Source organism: Monodelphis domestica, chromosome 6, assembly GCF_027887165.1.
Source record: "Monodelphis domestica isolate mMonDom1 chromosome 6, mMonDom1.pri, whole genome shotgun sequence".
In the NCBI taxonomy this organism is placed as follows: domain Eukaryota; kingdom Metazoa; phylum Chordata; class Mammalia; order Didelphimorphia; family Didelphidae; genus Monodelphis; species Monodelphis domestica.
In genome coordinates this window covers 196,212,950-196,235,332 of record NC_077232.1, presented here as the reverse complement: position 1 = coordinate 196,235,332, position 22,383 = coordinate 196,212,950, and the positions used below count along the sequence as shown (strand labels likewise).

The following is a 22,383-nucleotide window of genomic DNA, read 5'->3' as shown; positions in this document are numbered from 1 at the left end:
CAGGCGAGCAGCATTTGCCCCTTCCAGGTTAAATTCAGCATCTCTATTAACAAGCTGCTAACGTAAGCCTTGACAGACACCACCTCATGCAGCCTCCTCTTCCCAGATTGGAGGGGTGGAGGGTGAAGTACCAAACTCCCCATCTTTCCCTCCCACCCCCCATAATGCCTTTATTTATGGAGGGCAGAAACTAGGCTTTATCAGTTTATTCTACCCAGCATTCACTCTTCTACCTATTTCTTTTTTATTTTTAAATCATTACTTTCCATTTTAGAATTGATACTCAGTATTGGTTCCTAGACAGAAGAGTGGTAAGGGCTAGGCAATGGGGGTCAAGTGACTTACCCAGGGTCACACAGCCGAGAAGTGTCTGAGGCCAGATTTGAACCTAGGACCTCTGGTCTCTAGGTCTGACTCTCAATCCACTGAGCTACCCAGCTACCCAGCTACCCAGCTACCCCCTATAACTTAGTCTTATGGAGTTGTCTGGAATACTAAGAGGTTAAACCACTTGCCCATAGAATAGTCATTGTCTAATAATATTCACTATTTATTAAAAACCATTTATTTAGCAATATAGTATTGAATATTTGTATATCTGTTAGATTTCTTACCATCTTCCCCACTCTGCCTTTCTACCTTGATATGTTTTACTGGACATTTCCCCCCACCCCTGGAGCATTTAGCCTGGAGCTTTGCACATGGTAAACCTTTAATTAATTAATTTGTGCAAGCAGAAAGAAATGAACAGGTTCATCTTTTCCTCTCAACTTCTCTGTCTAAGAAATAGAATATTGGCTTGCTTGCATCATTCTCTACCCTCTAGTTTTTCCTTGAAATACAATTCAAATTTTCCTCTTTTGTTTTGCAAGCCTCTTCAGGGATTCCCTGCCTTACCCTCTCTTTCTCTCAGAAAAGTCATGGATTCAGTCAGTAACTGAGGTATATGATTTTGTCTTCTTTACAGCAAGGAGAATTTCACAAAGCTGCAGAGGACCTGCTCAGTCACCGGTACCAAAATCCATGGTAAGTATTTGTTGAAACATTTCCAGCATTCCTCTATCCATTGGTGCACCGCTTTCCTAAATTTGAAAAGCAGGAACAAAATTTTGATCCGTTTCACCCTAGAAGTCAATGATCTCCTTTCTTTTGTATATTTTGAAGTAGGAGGATGTTAGGTTGTTATTTGTTGTCAGTAAGTGAGGATTTAATGAGCACCTAACATTTTGGATAGGTTTTAGTGAGGAGCACTGGAGCAAAGTCAGGTGGTGCAATATAGTGCCCAGAACTCCGGGTCTAGGGGCGCAGCTAGGTGGCTCAGTGGATTGAGAATCAGGCTTAGAGTCAGGAGGTCCTGGGTTCAAATCTGCCCTCAGACACTTCCCAGCTGTGTGACCCTAGGCAAGTCTCTTAACCCCCATTGCCTAGCCCTTACCACTCTTCTGCCTTGGAACCAAAACACAGTATTGACTTCAAGACAGAAGGTAAAGATTAAAAAAAAAAAAAAGAACTCTGGGTCTAGTGGGGTTAGGGGGAATCCAAATCCAAATCCAAATATTCGTTCTACCATTTGTTCTGTGTGGGCAAGTGACAACTTCTCCGGGCCCCCATTCTTCCTTTAAAAAATAAAATGAGGGGGTTAGACTCAAAGACAGACCTTTAAGTCTATGTGGAAAGATGGAAGGAGCAGAGCTGAGATATTGGGATTGCAATATTAGGATACAGCATAAAGGATAAAAGGGGATGGAAACTAGAATATTAACTGAACCAGAGGGCTGGCCAGCTGTTCAAATTCTCTTGGCAGAAAAGAAAAAAACATTATTAAATGATTTCTATAAAAATACTCATATTTCATGCCGATGGCTTAGAAACCATCATTAATGGCTCATCTTGGTTAATAAAGGTAGCTCTGCTGAAGTCACACAATGGCTTCCATTCAAGTAGACTTCAAGCTGCATCTACACCCCGCAGTAATCGTTTCTAACTGATCTCTTCAGGAGAGTAGTGTGTCTTTACCAGCTGACAACATTTCAACCACCAAAGATTGTTGCATTCTAAAACTGATCATTTTTTTAAACTGACACTTGGGTGCATCTTGCATCTTATATTTTTTCCTCATGACTTCCTCCTTCCTAGTTCCCCATCCCCTTTGCAAACGGAGGTTTTAGAGATTAGAGCTATCTGTGATAAAGGAATAAACACTGCCAGTGAGAATCACATCAAGAAACAGTCTTCTTAGTGTAAATTCCCAAAGGAAGACTCTTTGTGAAGATGGAGGAGGGGCCAAGTGGCAACTATTAGTAGTACAGTTGGGAGATCACCAAGCAGGAGGAAAGTCAGAATTTAAAATGCAGGGTGACCGCAAGTAAAGAAAAGAAGTCTGGGTGGTAACTGAACTTAGTGGCCTACAGGTGGGGCTGGGCTGGGCAGGAATTAGGGTCTTGGACAAGTGAAGCAGAACATTGAATTGAAAACATTCGTGTAGAAAACCAAGCTTCCCCCCTCCCCAGATGTAATGACCCCCCACTATTTTGGTTCTTAAGTTCTTACAGGAACTATGTCGAAGTATTGTGACAATGTTGGAGATCTGGACAAGGAGAGAAGTCAAGAATTAAAATCAAGATTTAGGGACTTGGATGATATCCTTGACATAAATGGGAGAGTCAAAAAAGAAGCTAGTTTGGTTTTTTTAATCCATGACATGTATTAACACATTTCTACATCAGTTTTCTGAAATTATACAATCCAAATTGTCTCCCTCCCAGCTGACAAGCAATTCAATCTGGGTGATACATGTAAAGGAGTTGGTTTGGGAGGAAAGATGATGAATTTAGTTTTGACATGTTGAGTTTGAGAGGACAGGGATAGAAATAACCAGCAAGAAGGAAGCCAGAAGCCTGGAAGAGAGATAGAAGCTAAGGGTGTAGATTCAGAAATCATCAACACAGAAATGATAATTTTTTTTAAACCCATACCTTCTATCTTGGAATCAATACTAAGTACTGGTTTCAAGGCAGAAGAGTGGTAAGGGCTAGGCAATGGGGGTTAAGTGACTTGCCCAGGGTCACACAGCTAGGAAATGTCTGAGGCCAGATTTGAACACAGGACCTCCCATCTTTAGGTCTGGCTCTCTATCCACTGAATCACCTAGCTACCCCCAAAAGAGCTTACATTATGTTATATAATTGAGCATGGTGGCCAAGGGAGGGGGCACTTGGGTATAGAAAGTTAATGGGATATTATTTAGGACTCCTGGGAAGAAAATTAAGACACTCCACCCAGAAGCAATGGCAGAGTTGATTTAAACATGGCTTGTACTAATAGAAATGTAGATGGGATGAGAAGCGGGGAGACATACACTAAAGAAGACTGGGGAAAGGAATGGCTGGGGATGAAGTGATATCAGCATATCAGCTGGCCTATATTTGTCCCATCCTACTTATGGTTTTCCCCTAAGGAAGTTCTAATGGTCGTAATTGCAAATGGAAAGTCCTAAAGGAAAAAACTAACTCCAAGAAAATACAGCAATTAGGGTATTCTTTTTCATGCTTGGCATTCCTAAAATAACTAATCCCAGATTCAAAGTACTCCATGGATTTATATCCCCTTCAAACAATCACAAACCACCTGATTCATGCTTGAATCTTTTTTCTGTAGTCATACACAATTAAAGCACTCAAAGCAAAGCTCTTTAATGAAACAGCATAGTAAAAAAAAAAGTAATATTGGAACACTGTTCTCTAGACTTGGGACTCAATTCCCCACAATTATCATTCGGAGGAAGAGATGAAACTAATTTGGCCAGAGCATCTACTTGGAGACTTCCATATGTAAGGAATGAATGTCACCAGAGTCCACACTCACATTTCTACAGCTGCAGAATCACCTGTGTCTTTTGATATTATTATGGTGCTCTCAGTGAGTCTGCTGAATGTGGCATCTCCCCTAAATGAATTGCTCTGCTGGTCTTGGGTGACCATATGGTGGCTCTTTGGTGTGACCACCTCTGCTGGCAATTGTTTCCTTCTATTAGTTTCTGGGCTTCATCCCATGAAAGTCACTTTTTAGCCAACCTGGGCTTCTAACTGCCAGGGTATAATAACCTAACTGATAAAGGATGATGGCTATTTAGTCTCAGCCACAGCATTCAGAGGATACAAGCCAGGCATGGGGTTCCCCAGGCTATAAATGTCTTTCCTTTTCAGTACCTCTCTTATGTCTGCCAAGTAGATAGATCGCTGTCCTCTGTTCCAGAGAATTAACTGACCTAGGGCTGGAAATTCCCAAGATATCCTCTCTGGCAGCACAAAAATCAATGAGAGCCCCCACAAAAGGTTAAGTAAGTGAATAAGGTCATTGCTCTCTTTCCTTCTAGGCAAAGTCTTGCCTTTGTTGTACACATATATGAGCAATGAAACTAGTTATTTTGGATCTTGCCAACTTTTAGATAACAAAAACTCTTTCTTTCTCCTGAATAAGAGAGTTCATAGGGTACCTATGTCCAAGGAGAAAGGCAAAAAGGAGGGAAAAGGAGTTGTAGCAATGGCCCAAGACTGGGGATTCAACACAAAGTTTGGAGGACTGTTCTATTAAGGGGTGAGAGCATGCTTATGGTTGGGTTTCGTTCAATTCCTCTTCCAATTCCTCTTGGTTTTTGTTTGTTTGTTTGTTTTTAATTGTAATGTTTTGCTAGTCTATCTTTTTTCCTTGCTTCCCTGTTTCTCCATTGCCTTGATCTCAGTCAGGACAGTGAAGAAAGTCTGTGTGCTAGAATTGTAGGGGAAAAAAGATACAATAGAACTCCTTTCCATTTTGGCCCAAATGAGTTTACCTTGCTCATCTGAGGAAAGGCAAATGACCCAGCAGTTTCACGTGAACCATTTGCAAATAGTCGCATCTATCTGTCTTTGGCCTCTGGTTCTGAGTACATACCAGTTTTAACTTGAACCGGAGATCAGCGGACAAAAAAAGTTAAAAAATGGCCACCCAAGATAAGAAACAAATGACACCATTTCCAATCAGATAAGAGGAGTTACAACAGAATGTTCTGCTAGATAATGGACTGACAGTTTTTTGAAGCATTTAAATGAGTTCTCTGGAACAGACACATGGTATTGACGAACGTGGTCATCTGCTCTGTGTCCTTTTGAAGCCTATCAATGCTTAGACCAGTAAGCCTATTGCTTCTCTTGTTCCCTAATTAGAGTAAAGCTTGCTTTTGTAACACATGTCACTGCTCTTCTGAAAAATTGGTCAGAGCTGGGCATCTAACAACCACTTATCTCACTATTGGAAAGCAAAGAACACCCCATTCTGGCCACTGGAAAGGCTTCATTGATTAGTAAGCAGCTGAACAATAGAATCCTCTGATGATAGCAGGTTTGTCTAAAACTGCACTGTAGTAGATACATATAATTAGGTAATAAAAATAATTCATTTTGCCTCTCTCAATGAAACATTTTCTAACAGAACCTGGCTTAAAGCCTCCTTCTGAGCCTTACTACTTTTGGCCGTTGGCCATAGGACACGTCAGGATCCCTTCTTCTGCCTCAGTTTCCACATTTGCAAGATGAAGTTAGACTAGATGAGGTTACTTTCAGCATTAGATCACTGTGGTAGGGCTTAGAGTCAGAGGGCCTGGGTTTGAATCCTAGCACTGCCATTTTTAGACTTATATAACATTAGGCAAGCCATTTCACCTCTGGAGCTTCTGTTTCTTAATCTGTAAAATGCAAGGGTTGGGCTAGATGGTCTTTAAGGTCCCTTTTTTCTCCCTCTAAATCTTTGATCATATATGGCGTTTGTGGTATTGAGGAACATGGTCATCTCCTCTGGGTCCTTTATCCGTGCTTAGACCAGTAACCCTATTGTTTCTCTTGTTCTGGTGACATTTAAAGACATTGGACCTATAGAGACCCAGCCTGGAGAAAATTCTAGAATCTGAGAATAGGAAGAGGCTTCAGGAGCTGTCCAGGCTAGCCCATACCTGAGTAGGAATATCTCCAATGAGTTGCCATCCAGAGCTCCTTGGAGGACTCTAGTAAGTATAACTAGGCTCTAGCTAATGAGTCTTGGAAGCAAGTATGTTGGAGTTTGCTTCTGGGAGTGCCTGATGAAAGTAACAAAGAGGGTCCAGCTTTCTACTCAGGGTTGCCTCACCTGGATGATCTGGTAGTAAACTATGGCTTGCATTTGGGTTCTAGACCCTTGGTACTCCATTAAGACATTTCAAAACTCCCCCAGTCATAGCCCTCTCCAATATGTTTTCAACTATGAGCAGGAAGGTAAATAGTAAAGACCAGGGAGGCTCATAGTACAAAATCCTGCATATGGCCCTGGGTAAGGAGAATCTCCCAGGCTTCTTCACAACCAGGGGCTTACAGCATACCTTCTTCACTCAAACTAACCCTACAGGAAAGAGGGACAAGTGTCCTTTTTGTTTGACTTTTAATTTCAGTTCAGCAGCCAACCAACCAAAAAAAACCCCCAACAAACTTCTTGCCACAAAGTAAGCAGATTGGGATAAATCAGAATACCTGTTCCTGTTCATATGGAAGAGGCAAACTCTGATCCAAATGAGCTGGCAGCAGTCAGAACATACCACACATGGTTTGAAGTGGAGCTTCAGTCAACTCCATTCCATGTTCATCAGAAACTTCCCAGAAATAGGCTCATCTTGCTTGCTTGCTCCCAGGACTCATTGGCCAGGTCCACATTATATAAGATAGAATGTGCTTCCTCCTAAAAAAAAGTTTTAGGTGTGTGTTGCTTACTAAACTTAGATTATGGGGAAAGTTTCTTCATTTAGCTCAACATCTTGGTTTCTTACATTCATTTGTAATGTGGCCCACTCACCTCATGGATTTCTTGGGTATCACTCAACCAACTGTTCTTCTCTGTTAGGATTTCAGGGAACAGTTTGCAAATTTACCTCTTAGCTCTACCCCAACATGGATGGTTCCCAGGGCTCTGTCTTTCCTCTGGATGTAAGGATGTCGTTTTTCTTTTTTTTCTTGGAGAAGGGTATTGTTTTTATCATTCAGGTGATTGGCAGCTCATTTGCCCCCACTCACTATCCATTCCCATTCCTTATGTCCCTGGCTGTGTGCCTAGTTAATTAATCTGTTTAATTTTGTACATCACCTAGGGCAGAAATACAACCTTGATTAATGTAGGTCATGGGCAAATAGTTAATTAACACATAAGACTACATACACTTATCTATGTATGCACATATACAAGCACACAGGAACATGCCCACTCCGTGTCAATTGAAAAAAGGAAGCTCTGACAGATGAAGGCTAATATCCACCAGAGACAAGGGGTTTGAATTGCTTAGCTCATCTTTGAAACTGTCAGAGCATCTTGGAAAGCCAGTCCCCACCCAAAGTCTGAAAAAATTAAAGCAGAGTGTTTAATGGATATCAGCCAGTGGGTCTAATATCAATTAAAAGTCTGTTCTTCTGTTAGTGTTTATATTTCCTTTGGGGATACTTATTTAAGATTTGATCCTGGGGATTTGAAGCAGAGTGGAACACAGGGGAAGGAGGGGTGAAAAAGAAAAGACAGACAGACTGACCAAGGAGGTCAGTGACTCCATATCTTTCTTGGGTGAGGGTTCTTATGTCTTCTATGTGGCATCCATTTACCATTTTAAATCACACACATACCACCACCACCACAAGTGATTTTCTTTTTTCCATTGGGGAAAAGAGGAGAAGGGAACAGGTATAGTAGTTTGGATCAAAAATCAATCTGGAGTTTCCCAGCACATAATTCATTTTGGAGACTGAAGGTTTCATTGATTATAGAGATCTCAACTTGGGGTGGTTCATACTTGACTTATGATAACTCAGCATCCTCCATAGACTTTATATTTTCAATCTGAGGAAGGAGGAGACCAAGAGAACTACTCTCTTTGCTGTTGTTTGGTTTCCTAGTCATTCTCTCAATGGCACCTTGCCAGAAGAAGCTAAGAGGACTCTGGGAGATGATCAAAGAAAGATCTGGACAAGGTCAAGTCATCATTGGATAAGGAAAGCAACTTTTTCTGCTCTGAGCCAAGTAATTTGTCATTATTCAATTCTTTCCCACTCAGAGATGGATATTCTTTATTGCTCTTATCTGATCTCAATCTTTCCTTTAGTTCTGTTTTATCCCCTGCTTCATCCAGCCTGTGTCTTCCATTCTTCTATTAGCTTGGTCAAAGAATTCCCTTCCCTCAGAGACTCCCATTCAATCCTCATTTAGGCTCTCTAGACTACTCAGTTGATCTACCTGGATCACATCTTTCATATCTATAAAATTAGAGGGGAGGATCCGATAGTCTCTGGGTTCCCTTTTAACTGTTGAGCTATGATCCTGCTGTCCATCTGTTTCTTTAATCACACAAAGACAGCAGTCCTTTGAACTGGGCCTCCCCAGTCTGAAATGTGTTTCTTCTTCTTCTTCACCAAATCCATGGTAAAAGGGTTAGTTGATTGGATATCAAACTTTGACCACTCCCCTCCTCTAGACCAGGAAAGAGGGAAGAAAAAATAATGAAAGAAGTGCATCTCTCAGCCTATCCCAGACATTCAGTCTCCTATTATTGGCATTTAGCCCTTCAGTGATTGTGGTCATTTAAAAAAGTTTTTAAGTTAATTTATTTAGTCAATTTAGAACATTAATCCTTGGTTACAAGAATTAGATTATTTCCCTCCCTCCCCTCCCCCCATCCTTCCCGAAGCCAACAAGCAATTTCATTGGGTATTACATGTGTCCTTGATCAAAACCTATTTCCATGTTGTTGGTGTTTGCATTAGGATGTTCATTTAGGGTCTGCATCCCCAGTCATATCCCCCTTGACCCATGTATTCAAGCAGTTGTTTTTTCTTCCGTGTTTCTACTCCCACAGTTTTTCCTCTGAATGTGGATAGTGATTTTTCTCACAGATCCCTCTGGGTTGCTCAGGAACATTGCATTGCCTTTGATGGAGAAGTGCAATACCTTCGATAGTACCACAATGTGTCAGTCTCTGTGTACAATGTTCTCCTGGTTCTGCTCCTCTCGCTCTGCATCACTTCCTGGAGGTTGTTCCAGTCCCCATGGAATTCCTCCAGTTTATGATTCCTTTTAGCACAATAGTATTCCATCACCAACATATACCACAGTTTGTTCAGCCATTCCCCAATTGAAGGGCATCCCCTCATTTTCCAATTTTTTTGCCACCACAAAGAGCTCAGCTATGAATATTTTGGTATAAGTCTTTCCCCCTATTATCTCTTTGGGATACAAACCCAGCAGTGCTATGGCTGAATCAAAGGGCAGACAGACTTTTAGCGCCTTGGGCATAGTTCCAAATTGCCCTCCAGAATGGTTGGATCAATTCACAACTCCACCAGCAATGAATTAGTGTCCCTACTTTGCCACATCCCCTCCAGCATTCATTATTTCCATTGCTGTCATGTTGGCCAATCGGCTAGGTGTGAGGTGATACCTCAGAGTTGTTTTGTTTTGCATTTCTCTGATTATCAGAGATTTAGAACACTTCTTCATGTGCTTATTAATAGTTTTGATTTCTTTGACTGAAAATTGCCTATTCATGTCCCTAGCCCATTTATCAATTGGAAAATGGCTCGATTATTTGTACAATTGGTTTAGCTCTTTATAAATTTGAGTGATTAGGCCTTTGTCAGAGGTTTTTGTTATGAAGATTGTTTCCCAATTGGTTGCTTCCCTTCTAATTTTGGATTGCATTGGTTTTGTTTGTATAAAACCTTTTTAATTTGATGTAATAAAAATTATTTATTTTACATTTTGTGATTTTTTCTAGCTCTTGCTTGGTTTTAAAGTCTTTCCTCTCCCAAAGATCTGACAGGTATACTATTCTGCATTCACCTAATTTGCTTTAGTTGATTGTGGTCATTGTAAACAGTTTTCATTTGCACTATTATAGTGGCATGGAACTCTTTAACTCTCCATTGAAACTCCCTCTTCTAAGATGGACATATCCAGGTCCAGTCTCTTTCCTGAGTGTAAGAATATAAAAAATTAGTTTTTTATGCTAATATGAAAGTTATAAAGTAATATTGTGGTCGCCAATTTAAAAATATTATTGCTTAAGTCAAAATGACTTTTAGTAGCTTTATTTACAAAGAGATGGAAAGAGTGAAAGTAGAAAAATGTAAGAAGAGGGTAGAAAATGTCTAGCCTATCACCCTAAGTGTTGCTCCAGTGTCCGGCTCAGTAATCTTCAGCCAGAGGAGTTCGTGGTGTCATCAGCAAGGGTTCCACCAATCCAGCCTCCTCCAGGAAAGGAAGGCCTCACTAGAACCAATCTCTCCAGAAACCAGGAAAGGAAGGCCAGCTACTCACCCAGTAAGCTGGCACAGGATCCAGGGAAAGAGCCTCCTCCTTCAGTCTAGTTCACCAACACATAGTCTCCCAAGACAAACTCCAAAAGCAAAGCCCAAGTCCAAATCCAAGACGCCAAATTCTCTGAAAGACAAAGAAGTTGTAAGTCCTTGGATAGGAAGTTCAGGACTTTTTATAGTCCTTTTCCCACACACTTCCTCTCCCTTCCTCCACATTATAAGAACCAATTGCAGACTTTCAATTTGCCTACCACTGCCCAAGGGGGCTGGCAATAACCTTTGGAGTTGTTACTTACTCTGGCAAGTGACTTGTGAACTCTCATATTTAGTGTTAATTGGGGTGCTTTTAAGTTTTTGATTGATTAATTTAAAAGTCGATGATTGATAGACAAAGAAAGTTTGATTCACTCTTCACATGAGCTGCAATCCTGCATCACTGATTGCCTAGTGGACATTTTACACTAGATGTCCTAGATACCTTCAATCGCCCCATGACCAAAAAAGAACTCATTATTTCTCCTCTCAATCATCCTCTTGACAAAGGTTCTTATTTTTTTCTGGAGGCACCACTATTCTTCTAGGTTCCAAGGTTCATAGCCTCATTTATATAGTCAAATTTTGTTTTCTTACAACATCTGGAATCTGACCATTGACCCAGTCACCTTCATTCAGTGCCTCAACACCTTTCATTTAAATTATTATAATGCCCTATTAATCAATCTCTTGGCCCCAAGTCTCTTCCCACTCTAAACCATTTTCCATGCTGTTGCCAAGGTGATAGGACTGACCATTTCTCTCTCTTCAATAAACTCCAATGGCTCTCTATTAGCCTCTAGGATAGCAGTTCTCATACTTTTTGGTCTTGGGATTCCTTTACAGTGTAACAATTTATTGAGGACTCAAAGAGTTTTTGTTCATGTGAGTTACGTCTATCAATTTTTACTATGTTAGAAAATAAAACTGACACCATTTGAAGCTTAAAATAACTTAATATTTTATTTTTATTTAAATAGTATCTTTAATTTAAAACATCAATAATAAATCCATTACATTTTAATAAAAATAACATTTATGAAAAATAATTTTCCAAGCTAAAAAATAGTGAGAAGAGTGGTATTACTTTGTATATTTCTACAAATCTCTTTTAATATCTGGATAGAAGACAACTGGATTTTTGAATGTGCTCTTCTCTAAATCTATTGTGACATGTGGTTTTGGTTGAAATATTTTAATAGAAGGAAAAAAGCCTCATAAAGATGCAGCTAGAAAATGGAAGAGTATTTTAAAAGGCAAGTAATAATACTTGCTACCATTTATATAGTGGTTACTATGTGCCAAGTGCCATGCTAAGTACTTTACAATTATTATCTCATTTGATTTTCACAACTCTGAGAGGGTAGGTAATATTATTATGCCCATTTTACAAATGAAGAAACTGAGGTCATTAGAGGTTAAATAACTTGCTTAGAGTCAGGGAGCTAGTAAGTGTCTGAACCTGGATTTGAACGCTGGTGCTCCTGACTCCAGAACTGACACTGGCTCTATCCACTTTGTCACCTAGTGGCCAAGAACTGCTAAAGCCAGAATGTGATAACCCATGAAAATTAAAAATGAGAAGAAAAACAGACACTCTGAGAATCAAGGAAAAGAGGGTGACACATACAAATTGAGTGACTGCAGAGATGAAAAGTAGAATGAAGCAGAGGCAAAGGTGGAAACAGAGAAAGATTTGTAGCAAGAGAATCAATGCAGGTGGAAACACAAGGCAAGGACACATTGTGTAACTTGACAGAATGGGCACAAGAGGGAGGGAACATCTAGGTGGCTCAGTGGATTGAGAGCCAGATCTAGGGCCTGGAGATCTTGAGTTCAAATTTGGCCTTGGACGCATCCCAGTTATGTGACCCTGGGCAAATCACTTAACCCCAGTTGCCTAGCCTGTTCTACTCTTCTGCCTTGGAACCAATGCACAGTATTGATTCTAAGATGGAAGGTGAGGGTTTAAAAAAAAAAGAATGTACTCAAGACTTAATTAATTATCAGTGTGTGCAGCTGTGCCCTTCCAGGGCCAGCTGCCAATTGTAGATTTTCATTAAATTCCTGGGAGTCTCTTTGACATTGACTTGGTCTTTGTCAGTGGCCATTGGCTCACTTCCCCATGCTAGGTGGAATTAGCACTGCATGGCGGAAACTGGGCACATCATCCATTCCCCTTCCAATTGTTTCCTCATCAGTAAATTGAACGGATTGACCTAGGTGGCCCCTAATGTTTCTTTCTACTTTGGCTATGATAAATCGACATGGATATACGTGTGTGTGATCTGAAAGATTCTGCTCGCCACTAAATGTTTTTCTATCAGTTACTAGTGTTGAATATGTCATTCGGTGAATAAACACTGGCAGAGTATTGTTCAAGGTGCTATGGAGACTGAAAAGATAGTTATAATCTCACTGGGGGTCAGAGAGTCTAAGGGTCAGGGAACCTGAGACTGTTTCATCCAACTCATTCCTGAAGAGGAGCACCGTCGATGACACAGCCAAAAGGAGGCCCTCAACCTTGGCTTTAAGACCTCTTGGGGTCGGGCAGAGCATGCTGGTCAGTGTTTGGCAACTGACTGGAGAAAACTTTAGGTGAGTCTTTTTTAAAATTAAGATGAGGTTTTTCAGCCTGTTGACATTTTCTCCATCGTTTTCTTAAGGATAGAGAAGCAACACAAAAATAAACCAAGCCCCAATGTGTTGCTTTTGCTAATTTTTGAGGTGCAAATGGTCACCCTGAAAATTTAATAGTGGGCTCTTGAAAGTCAGTCTGAGTTATCTCTGGTGTACCCTTGATGGATTTGCACTCTACCTTCTAAAGTGGACCATCCCTATGTCCAAAAGGCGCTAAAAGACTGTCTGCCCTTTGATCCAGCCATAGCACTGCTGGGTTTGTGCCCCAAAGAGATCATAAGGAAAAAGACTTGTACAAGAATATTCATAGCTGCACTCTTTAAGGTGGCAAAAAATTGGAAAATGAGGGGATACCCTTCAATTGGGGAACGGCTGAACAAATTGTGGTATCTGTTGGTGATGGAATACTATTGTGCTCAAAGGAATAATAAAGTGGAGGAATTCTATGTGAACTGGAATGACCTCCAGGAACTGGAATGAAAGGAGCAGAACCAGGAAAACATTGTACACAGTAATTGAAACATTGTGGAACAATCAAATGTAATCAACTTTGCTACTAATAGTAATGCAACAATCCAGGAAGATCCAGAGGAACTTATGAGAAAGAATGCTATCCACATCTAGAGAAAGAACTGTGGGAGTAGAACCATAGAAGAAAAACATGATTTATCACTTGGTTATATGAGCATATGACTTGGAGTTGTGGTTGTTTTTTTTTTCCATTGGAAAATGAGGAAAAATTTTATTTATTTCACTTTTTAAAAAATATTTTATTTGATCATTTCCAAGCATTATTCATTAAAGACATAGATCATTTTCTCCCCCCACCCCCACCCCCATAGCCGACGCATAAATCCACTGGGCATTACATGTTTTCTTGATTTGAACCCATTGCTATGTTGATAATATTTGCATTAGAGTGTTCATTTAGAGTCTCTCCTCTGTCATGTCCCCTCAACCGCTGTATTCAGGCAGTTGCTTTTCCTCGGTGTTTCTACTCCCACAGTTTATCCTCTGCTTATGAATGGTGTTTTTTTCTCCTAGATACCTGCAAATTGTTCAGGGACATTACACCGCCACTAATGGAGAAGTCCATTACGTTCGATTATACCACAGTGTATTAGTCTCTGTGTACAATGTTCTCCTGGTTCTGCTCCTCTCGCTCTGCATCACTTCCTGGAGGTTGTTCCAGTCTCCATGGAACTCCTCCACTTTATTATTCCTTTTAGCACAATAGTATTCCATCACCAACATATACCACAATTTGCTCAGCCATTCCCCAATTGATGGGCATCCCCTCGTTTTCCAGTTTTGGGCCACCACAAAGAGCGCAGCTATGGATATTTTTGTACAAGTCTTTTTGTCCATTATCTCTTTGGGGTACAAACCCAGCAGTGCTATGGCTGGATCAAAGGGTAGATATTCTTTTGTCGCCCTTTGGGCATAGTTCCAAATTGCCCTCCAGAATGGTTGGATCAGTTCACAACTCCACCAGCAATGAATTAATTAGTCTCTACTTCGCCATATCCCCTCCAGCATTCATTACTTTCCTTTGCTATCATGTTAGCCAATCTGTTTGGTGTGAGGTGATACCTCAGAGTTGTTTTTATTTCCATCTCTCTGATTAAGAGATTTAGAACACTTCTTCATGTGCTTATTAATAGTTTTGATTTCTTTATCTGAGAACTGCCTATCCATGTCCTTTGACCATTTATTTATCAATTGGAGAATGGCTTGATTTTTTGTACAGTTGATTTAGCTTTTTATAAATTTGAGTAATTAAACCTTTGTCAGAGGTTTCTATGAAGATTTTTTCCCAGTTTGTTGTTTCCCTTCTGATTTTAGTTACATTGGTTTTGTTTATGCAAAAGCTTTTTAATTTGATGTAGTCAAAATTATTTATTTTACATTTTGTGATTCTTTCTATGTCTTGCTTGGTTTTAAAGTCTTTCCCCTCCCAAAGGTCTGACATGTATACTATTCTGTGTTTACCCAATTTACTTATAGTTTCCTTCTTTATGTTTAAGTCACTCACCCATTTTGAATTTATCTTGGTGTAGGGTGTGAGGTGTTGATCTATTCCTAGTCTCTCCCACACTGTCTTCCAATTTTCCCAGCAGTTTTTATCGAATAGTGGATTTTTGTCCCAAAAGCTGGGATCTTTGGGTTTATCGTATACTGTCTTGCTGAGGTCGCTTTCCCCCAGTCTATTCCACTGATCTTCCTTTCTGTTTCTTAGCCAGTACCAAATTGTTTTGATGACTGCTGCTTTGTAATATAGTTTAAGGTCAGGGACTGCAAGGCCCCCATCATATGTGTTTTTTTTTTCATTATTTCCCTGGATATCCTTGATCTTTTGTTCTTCCAAATGAACTTTGTTATGGTTTTTTCTAAATCAGTGAAGAAGTATTTTGGTAGTTCAATGGGTATGGCACTAAATAGATGAATAAGTTTGGGTAGGATGATCATTTTTATTATATTGGCTCGTCCTATCCATGAGCAGTTAATGTTTTTCCAATTGATTAAGTCTAGTTTTAGTTGTGTGGAGAGTGTTTTGTAGTTGTGTTCATATAGTTCCTGTGTTTGTCTCAGCAGATAGATTCCTAGGTATTTTATTTTGTCTAAGGTGATTTTGAATGGGATTTCTCTTTCTAGTTTTTGCTGCTGAGCTGTGTTGGAGATATATAGAAAAGCTGATGATTTATGTGGGTTTATTTTGTATCCTGCAACTTTGCTAAAGTTATTGATTATTTCAATTAGCTTTTTGGTTGAATCTCTAGGATTCTTTAAGTAGACCATCATGTCATCCGCAAAGAGTGATAACTTGGTCTCCTCCTTGCCTATTTTGATGCCTTCAATTCCTTTATCTTCTCTAATTGCTACTGCTAGTGTTTCTAGTACAATGTCAAATAGTAGAGGTGATAATGGGCATCCTTGTTTCACTCCTGATCTTATTGGGAATGCATCTAGTTTATCCCCATTGCAGATGATATTAGCTGATGGTTTTAGATATATACTGTTTATTATTTTTAGGAAAGACCCTTCTATTCCCATGCTTTCTAGTGTTTTTAATAGGAATGGGTGTTGTATTTTATCAAAGGCTTTTTCTGCATCTATTGAGATAATCATGTGGTTCTTGTTGGTTTGCTTGTTGATGTGGTCAATTATGTGGTTGGTTTTCCTAATATTGAACCAGCCCTGCATCCCTGGTATAAATCCTACTTGATCATGGTGGATGATCCTTCTGATCACTTGCTGAAGTCTTTTTGCTAGTATCCTATTTAAGATTTTTGCATCTATATTCATTAGGGAGATTGGTCTATAGTTTTCTTTCTCTGTTTTTGACCTGCCTGGTTTTGGAATCAGTACCATGTTTGTGTCATAAAAGGAGTTTGGTAGAACTCCCTCTTTGCTTATTATGTCAAATAGTTTGTATAGTATTGGGATTAACTGTTCTCTGAATGTTTGATAGAATTCACTGGTGAATCCATCAGGCCCTGGGGATTTTTTCTTAGGAAGTTCTTTGATGGCTTGTTGGATTTCAATTTCTGATATGGGATTATTTAAGAATTCTATTTCCTCTTCTGTTAGTCTAGGCAGTTTGTATTTTTGTATATATTCATCCATTTCTCCTAAATTGGTGTATTTATTGCCATATAATTGGGCAAAGTAATTTCTAATGATTGCCTTAATTTCATCTTCATCAGAGGTGCTGTCCCCCTTTTCATCTTTTATGCTGTTAATTTGCTTTTCTTCCTTCCTTTTTTTAATTAGATTGACCAGTACTTTGTCTATTTTGTTTGTTTTTTCAAAGTACCAGCCTCTTGTCTTATTTATTAGCTCAATAGTTCTATCACTTTCAATTTTATTAATTTCTCCCTTAATTTTTAGGATTTCTAGTTTGGTTTTCTGCTGGGGGGTTTTAATTTGATTGCTTTCGAGTTTTTTCATTTGCATTTCCAATTGATTGATCTCTGCTCTCCCTTGTTTGTTAATATAAGCATTCAGGGATATGAATTTACCTCTGATTACTGCTTTGGCTGCATCCCAAAAGGTTTGAAAGGATGTTTCGCCATTGTCATTTTCCTCGATGAAATTATTAATTGTTTCTATGATTTCTTCTTTAACTAAATGGTTTTGGAGTATCATATTGTTTAATTTCCAATTGGTTTTAGATTTGGTTTTCCATGTACCATTACTAATCATTATTTTTATTGCCTTGTGATCTGAGAAGGCTGCATTCATTATTTCTGCTTTTCTGCATTTGTGTGCTATGTTTCTGTGACCTAATGTATGGTCAATTTTTGTGAATGTGCCATGTGGTGCTGAGAAGAAGGTGTATTCCTTTTTTATCCCTATTTATTTTTCTCCATATGTCTATTAATTCTAATTTTTCTAAGATTTCATTTACTTCTTTTACCTCTTTCTTATTTATTTTTTTATTTGATTTATCTAAATTTGGTAATGGTTGGTTTAAGTCTCCCACTAATATGGTTTTACTGTCTATTTCTTCCTTCAATTCTCCTAGTTTCTCCATTAGAAATCTGGGTGCTATATTATTTGGTGCATACATGTTGATTAATGATATTTCCTCATTGTCTAAAGTCCCTTTTAACAAAATATAATTACCTTCCCTGTCCCTTTTGATCAAGTCTATTTTTGCTTTTGGCTTTATCAGAATTCATGATTACCACTCCTACCTTCTTTCTGTCAGTTGAGGCCCAGAAGGTCTTACTCCATCCTTTAATTCTGACTTTGTGGGTGTCAACCCGCCTCATGTGTGTTTCTTGAAGACAACATATGGTAGGGTTTTGGATTCTAATCCATTCTGCTATTCGTCTACGTTTTATGGGTGAGTTCATCCCATTCACGTTCAAAGTTATGATTGTCATTTGTGGACTCCCTGGCATTTTGATTGCCTTCCCTAATTCTAACCTTTTCTTCTTCAGCTCTACCTTTTAGTCCAGTGATTTACTTTGAATCAGTGCCCCTTGTCCCCTCCCTTGATGTTTCCCTTTTTAGTCCCTCCCTTTTTCTTCTCTCCCCCTCCCCCCTCTCTTTCCCTCCCTTTTTGTTCTCCCTCTCCCCCTCCCCCCCTTGGTTTTCCCTTCTCCTTACCCTTGTTGGGTAAGATAGAATTCAAGATCCCAATGGATCTGGATGTTTTTCCCTCTCAGAGTTGATTTCCCTGAGATTAAGGTTTAAGTAAAAACCCCTCTCTTCCTATATATATATATATATATGAGTTTTCTTCCCCTCCCCTTCCCATGTGAATCTTTGTGTGAGAAAGATTATTCTATTTGGTCTTTCTTTACCCCCTATTTATACATTACATTTCCCCCACATGTTAGTATGCATAGATTGATATAAATGTAGTCCTTATAGAAGAGAGTTTGAATAAAAGAAGAAGATAACATTTTTCCCCTTTCCTTAATATTTACCTTTTCAGATATTCCTTGCTCTTTGTTTTTCGGTATCAAACTTTCCACAGAGCTCTGGTCTTTTCTTTGCAAAAAGTTGGAAATCTTCTACTTTGTTGAATGCCCATACTTTCCCTTGGAAGTATATAGTCAGTTTTGCTGGATAGCTGATTCTTGGTTGAAGGCCCAGCTCTCTTGCCTTTCTGAAGATCATGTTCCATGCCTTACGATCATTCAGAGTAGAAGTTGCAAGGTCTTGTGTGACCCTGATTGGCATTCCTTTACATCTAAATTGTCTTTTTCTGGCTTCCTGTAGGATTTTTTCTTTTGTTTGAGAGCTTTGGGATTTGGCAATTACATTCCTGGGAGTTGTCTTTTGGGGGTTTAGTGTAGAAGGTGTTCTGTGAGCTCTGTCAGTGGCTGTATTACCCCCTTGTTCTAGAATCTCTGGGCAATTTTCTTTGATTATATCTTGTATCACGATGTCGAGTTTGATGTTTATTTCTGGCTTTTCTGGAAGTCCAATTATTCTTAAATTATGTCTTCTCCCTCTATTTTCCAGATCTGTCACCTTGTTGGTGAGATATTTTATGTTCTCTTCTAATTTCTTGGTATTTTGGCTTTGCTTTATTCATTCTTGCTCTTTTACATGATCGTTGTCTTCCAGTTGCCTGATTCTGACCTTTAAAGCCTGTTTTTCCTTTTCAGTTTGGTCACACCGGTTTTGTAGATGCGTGAATTTCTTTTGCATTATTTCCCACTTTTCCTCCCAGAAGGCTTCTATCTTTTTGGTCATTTCTGATTCAAATTCTTCATGGGTTTGTGGAGAGTTTCCATTTCCTTTGGAAGGTTTCGGAGCATTTTCTTGTGTATCGTCTTCTATCTCCTCTGTATTTTGTATTTTGGCTCCATAGAATGTGTCCAAAGTTGCCCCTTTCTTTTTATTTTTCTTGGGATTTGGGGGCTTCTGTGCTTCTGTGGAGTTTGCCATCTCTGAATGGGGAGGATTAGCTTTTCTTATCTCTGTCTGGTGTTCAGAGGTTTTAGTCCTGGGCAGATTGTCCCTTCTATGAGCTTTCCCTGAGTTGAACTGAGTAGGCCTTAAGGCAGTGACTTTCACTGGAACAGGAATGGAAGGATCCAGCCAGGGGGTTACACTCTCCCCCAGCTCTCTCTGTTTCCTTGATGATTGGGTGCCCCCTCAACTGGGTCGGGTTGCTTTCTGGAAGTTGCCTTCAGAATAGCTGGCCGTGAGGTTGTCTTGCCGGCCCTGAGGTTTACTGTTGTTTCAGAGGACCCTGCTCTGTGAGGGGGGAGGGGCCTTGGCTTCCTGGAGCTCCAAGGGCAGTGACTTTCACTGGGACTCGGATGGAAGGATCCGGCCAGGGTGTTACAAGCTCGGCTCTAAGTTTCCCTCTGTAGCCTTGGACTGGGCCCTCCTACCCCTTAGGTCCGAGTGATCTCGGGTTCTAGCTTTTGAGGGGGGGCCGTACCTTTTGATCCAGGTCCAGGTCCAGGAGGTGGATTCCCAGGGTCTATGCTGTTGATCGTTTTGAATTTCGGCTCCCTAGGAGTATATAGTTTGAGATCGGTAGGGAAGGGTTTTTGGAGATCTGAACTTTAGCTTTCTCTAAGCCACCATCTTGACCCGAAGTCTGGAGTTGTGGTTTTTAAAAGATTACCCTATTACAAATATGAATAATATGGAAATAGGTTTTGAGTAATAAGACAGGTATAAACAAGTGGAATTGCTTGTCAGCTCCAGGAGGAGAGAGGGAAGAGGGGAGGAAGAGGACATGAACCATGTAACCATGGAAAAATATTCTTTTTTTTTATATATATTTTATTTGATCATTTCCAAGCATTATTCGTTAAAGACATAGATCATTTTCTTTTCCTCCCCCCCACGCCCCCATAGCCGACGCGTAAGTCCACTGGGCATTAGATGTTTTCTTGATTTGAACCCATTGCTTTGTTGATAGTATTTGCATTAGAGTGTTCATTTAGAGTCTATCCTCTGTCATGTCCCCTCAACCTCTGTATTCAGGCAGTTGCTTTTTCTCGGTGTTTCCACTCCCATAGTTTATCCTTTGCTTATGAATGGTGTTTTTTTCTCCTGGATCCCTGCAAGTTGTTCAGGGACATTACACCGCCACTAATGGAGAAGTCCATTACGTTCGATTATACCACAGTGTATTAGTCTCTGTGTACAATGTTCTCCTGGTTCTGCTCCTCTTGCTCTGCATCACTTCCTGGAGGTTGTTCCAGTCTCCATGGAACTTCTCCACTTTATTATTCCTTTTAGCACAATAGTACTCCATCACCAACATATACCACAGTTTGTTCAGCCATTCCCCAATTGATGGGCATCCCCTCGTTTTCCAGTTTTGGGCCACCACAAAGAGCGCAGCTATGAATATTTTTGTACAAGTCTTTTTGTCCATTATCTCTTTGGGGTACAGACCCAGCAGTGCTATGGCTGGGTCAAAGGGTAGATATTCTTTTGTCGCCCTTTGGGCATAGTCATGGAAAAATATTCTAAAAAATGTGAAAAAATAGATTTAATTTCATTTTAAAAATGGGAATAATTTACCAATCTTAAAAAAAATAGAATAAATAAATAAAGTGGACCATCCCACTTTTGGACACTACTGTTATGAAATCTTACTCTGCATCAATTCTTTTTTATTTTTAGACCTTTACCTTCCATCTTGGAATCAATACTTTGTATTGGTTCTAAGGCAAAAGAGTGGTAAGGGCTAGACAATGGGGGTTAAGTGACTTGCCCAGGGTCACACAGCTGGGAAGTGTCTGAGGCCAGATTTAAACCCATGACCTCCTGACTCTAGGTCCAGCTCTCAATCCACTGAGCCACCCAGCTGCCCCCATCTGCATCAATTTTAATCTACCTTTCTGTAACTTCCACTTTTTGCTCCTAATTTTGCCTTCTGGGGCTACACAGAACAAGTTGAATTTTCCTTGCAACCAAGAACCTGAAGATTGGTGTGGCCCCTCTTTAAATTTTCTATTCTTCAGGCTAACCATTGCAGTTCCCTCAGTGAGATCTTGAATCCACTTGCCATCTTGATTATACCATTTTGGACATTTCCAGCTCATCAGCACTTATACCAAAATGTGGTGCCAAATTGGAACACAAAATTCTAGCATTCGTCTGACAAAATCTACACAGAATTTTAGTACCCATACAAAAGATCACACATACACACGAATTACTGAGATAAGTGGGTTAAAGGGAAGAAATCTTCTGGCTTGGAGTGACATTTGAACTGAATCTTTTAAATGAGGGTGCCCATCTTGGCAAAATCAGTTTTCTCTATGGGAATTTTTCAAACTTGCTAATGAAAGGCTTGCTGCATTTGGATAGACAACAGGGTCAAGGAAAAAAAAAAGTAGAGTTCCAGAAATAAGCTATTGGCCTGATGCAGACAGACCTCATCATTCTATCATAATTTCTCCATCTGTCAAATGGAATTAATGATATTTGCCACCTACTTGCCAATTCCCAGGCATGTCCTGAGGAATAATCAGCAAATGTTGGGAGAGGACTCCTTGTACCCAAAAGACGGGTATTTTAAGCAAATGGGAAAAAAGATATATATGTATGTATCCTTGCAAATGTGGACTTAATTATTTACAAGAAATTTATATGTTAGAAGGAAGAAATGAGGGCATTAAAGGATGGAAAGATTTTGTGCACATATAGAACATAGCGTTTTCGAAGACATTGTTATTTTGCAAAACTCTAGCTTTACAAATTTGGAGGATTTCCTTTGCAACAACGGAAGCAGCCTGCATGGCTTCAGGGCCAATGATGGTAGACAGAGGAACTACTTTTGCCTGGGGGAAGCTCCAAGATACCACAATCACCTGAGGACACCTTGGATGTATATAAAGAAGAAAAACAAGAAAAGGAA

The 22,383-nt window shown here is 39.7% G+C and overlaps 1 protein-coding gene across 1 annotated transcript in view; it reads left to right on the top strand.

Moving 5' to 3' along the window:
* SPMIP2 (sperm microtubule inner protein 2) overlaps positions 1-22,383 on the top strand; it is a 179,478-nt gene that overhangs the window by 91,472 nt on the left and 65,623 nt on the right. The window contains exon 3 of the mRNA XM_007496174.3: positions 968-1,026. Within this exon, the coding sequence (XP_007496236.1) occupies positions 968-1,026 (59 nt within the window). The remainder of the gene's footprint in view (positions 1-967; positions 1,027-22,383) is intronic.